Source organism: Atta colombica, unplaced genomic scaffold, assembly GCF_001594045.1.
Source record: "Atta colombica isolate Treedump-2 unplaced genomic scaffold, Acol1.0 scaffold1, whole genome shotgun sequence".
NCBI classification, from domain to species: Eukaryota; Metazoa; Arthropoda; class Insecta; order Hymenoptera; family Formicidae; genus Atta; species Atta colombica.
In genome coordinates, this window is record NW_017259183.1 from 1,022,539 (window position 1) to 1,024,771 (window position 2,233).

Here is a 2,233-nt window from a genome sequence, read left to right on the forward strand (position 1 = left end):
AAAAATATAATTATATTCATTTATACATACATATACGCACATGTAATATAAAATGTGTATACATATATATATTTATATACGTATAGATACATATAAATCATTCAAAATATATCAATAATATCAAAAGGTATAATATCAATAATATTAAAGAACACAAACAAATTTGTTAAATGAGATCTGTGAAAACGAAAAATCAAATTTTTCCGCAAATGCTCCAACCTTGTAAGAGATCGCTAGGCGGACGGGATGCATCCATAACACCAGGAATCAGCGGAGACTCAGAATTCCTAGATGGAGGGCCTGTCTCAACAGGCACACACCTTTAGTTAGTGTGTTATTTATATTGTTGCATTTAACCAGAAAGAATATATGTATGTGTATGTAAAAGCTATAGTTGTTTGATAAAATTGATAAAATTTTTTAATACGATATAATTTTATATTTTCTTAAAAATCAATTTTCCTGTAGAAGAAATTTGATTCGATATGTTTCATTTCTTTTTGTATGTAGTTTTATTACTTTTCCACTTTAAAGATTCACTCTATGTATAAAGTAAATATAATGTTAAAATAATTTGATTTTTTTATCATTAACCCAGCTATTTTTTAAGAGCTCATTATATCATTAGTTGCAAATCTGTTGCATATTTGTAACAATCGTTGTATAACCATCATGTATACCTGGAAATCAATCAACAAAGACATCATCGCATAATTTACCTGAAGAATAAGAACTGGAGGGAAGGTCAGTAGCCGGTGTTTGTGTGTTGACACTCCGAGTAGCCCGTAATAAGTCTGCTAGAGGGGCGCGATGTCCTTCGGGTGTGATTTGCTCACGATATCGTGCATACTAAAGAAAGAAAAGTTTCATATTCTATCATCGAAATCTCATATAAAACAAAGGCTAAAAAAAGTAATTAAAAATTCCTGTTTTGTGAAAAATGTAAATTTGAAACTTTTGTATCATCTTACAAGATATTTTGTAGTAATTAATGATATAAATGTACATTTTCAATATTTAAAAGTAATAATATAAGTATTCAAGATAAAAAAAAATCACATATAGATATAAATACTCATCGCAAAAATAATCTTCAAGATAAAACACAATTTTAAATGCATTTCTTCTCAAAACAAGATTTCTATCTTTTTTCAAAGAACACATTGATAAATGGCAAATTAAAATTCTTATTCTATCTTAAAATATCAAATTCTATTAACTAATAATTTTGTATATAACTTGTATATAACTTGTATATAACTGATAATTTTGTATATTACCTTGTCTTCTACTGGATGGTCTGCATCACTGTTATTGGCTGTATTTTTGAGCACAAGTCCTTCTATTTCCTGATTCAGTCCTTCGATAGATGAACGCATTGGAGGCCTTATTGGTTTTACTGGGATATTCATGGGACTTGCTTTTGTACTCAAGCTAAATTGATTGTCTACAAAGATAACATATATTAAATGCGTACTGTTTAATTGATCTTGTAAATAGAACAAAAAGGAAAATTACTCACGCATAGATGTTTGTGAAGCAATACTGGGCAAAAGTACTGAATGATCTCCAGGAAGTGCGGGTGGTGGGCCACCTGGCATTATTAGCCCGAATGCCGCTGTTCGCTCTCTACTGCTAGTACCTTCCTTATTTGTACGTTGTAATCTGCGAGAAAAATATATAAGAAACAGCGTGTAGATTTTCCAATAAATATACAAAATAAAAAGAAGACATAATCACAATAAGACAAATAACAATATAAATACATACCGATGCCTGAAGTAATTCTTCTCCAATTTCTCATCAGTAACAGTTTGTTCCGTGGGATGACGAGTATGCATTTTTCTTGGCTCATTGGAACATTCTTCCGTCTATGATAAAAATAAAAGATATTGTAAATAAAATAAATGTTAAATAAGCTTTATGTGATGCAAACATAACATTATCATTTAAGTTTTTATATACAATTTTTCTAGGAAGAAGCAAAATCTATTCACCTGAGTGGATTTATCTACCAGAAGACTGGAATGCATGTAATAGGAGTCACGTGGCCATTGTCCTTTCAAATAGATAGTATCTAGAGATGCTGTCCGTCGAATGCTCTGACTTCCACTTAAGCTATCGCTACAACGACCGCTCAATGTTTTTGATTTGGCTGTAAAATATAATAATCTAATAATATTATATATACACACATATATATACATATATATATATATATATATACATCCTC

The 2,233-nt window shown here is 29.8% G+C and overlaps 1 protein-coding gene across 2 annotated transcripts in view; it reads right to left on the reverse strand.

Annotated features, from left to right (window-relative positions):
• The window catches only part of LOC108690109 (protein FAM117B-like), a 9,077-nt gene that overhangs the window by 5,149 nt on the left and 1,695 nt on the right, over positions 1-2,233 (reverse strand). Inside the window, exons 2-7 of one of the 2 annotated variants that reach the window (XM_018197276.1) lie at positions 1,998-2,155; positions 1,771-1,871; positions 1,523-1,665; positions 1,281-1,447; positions 720-849; positions 220-300 (exon numbers count right to left, since the gene is read on the reverse strand). In XM_018197276.1, coding sequence (XP_018052765.1) covers positions 220-300; positions 720-849; positions 1,281-1,447; positions 1,523-1,665; positions 1,771-1,871; positions 1,998-2,155 — 780 coding nt within the window. The remainder of the gene's footprint in view (positions 1-219; positions 301-719; positions 850-1,280; positions 1,448-1,522; positions 1,666-1,770; positions 1,872-1,997; positions 2,156-2,233) is intronic. The other variant, XM_018197357.1, reaches the window with a different exon arrangement.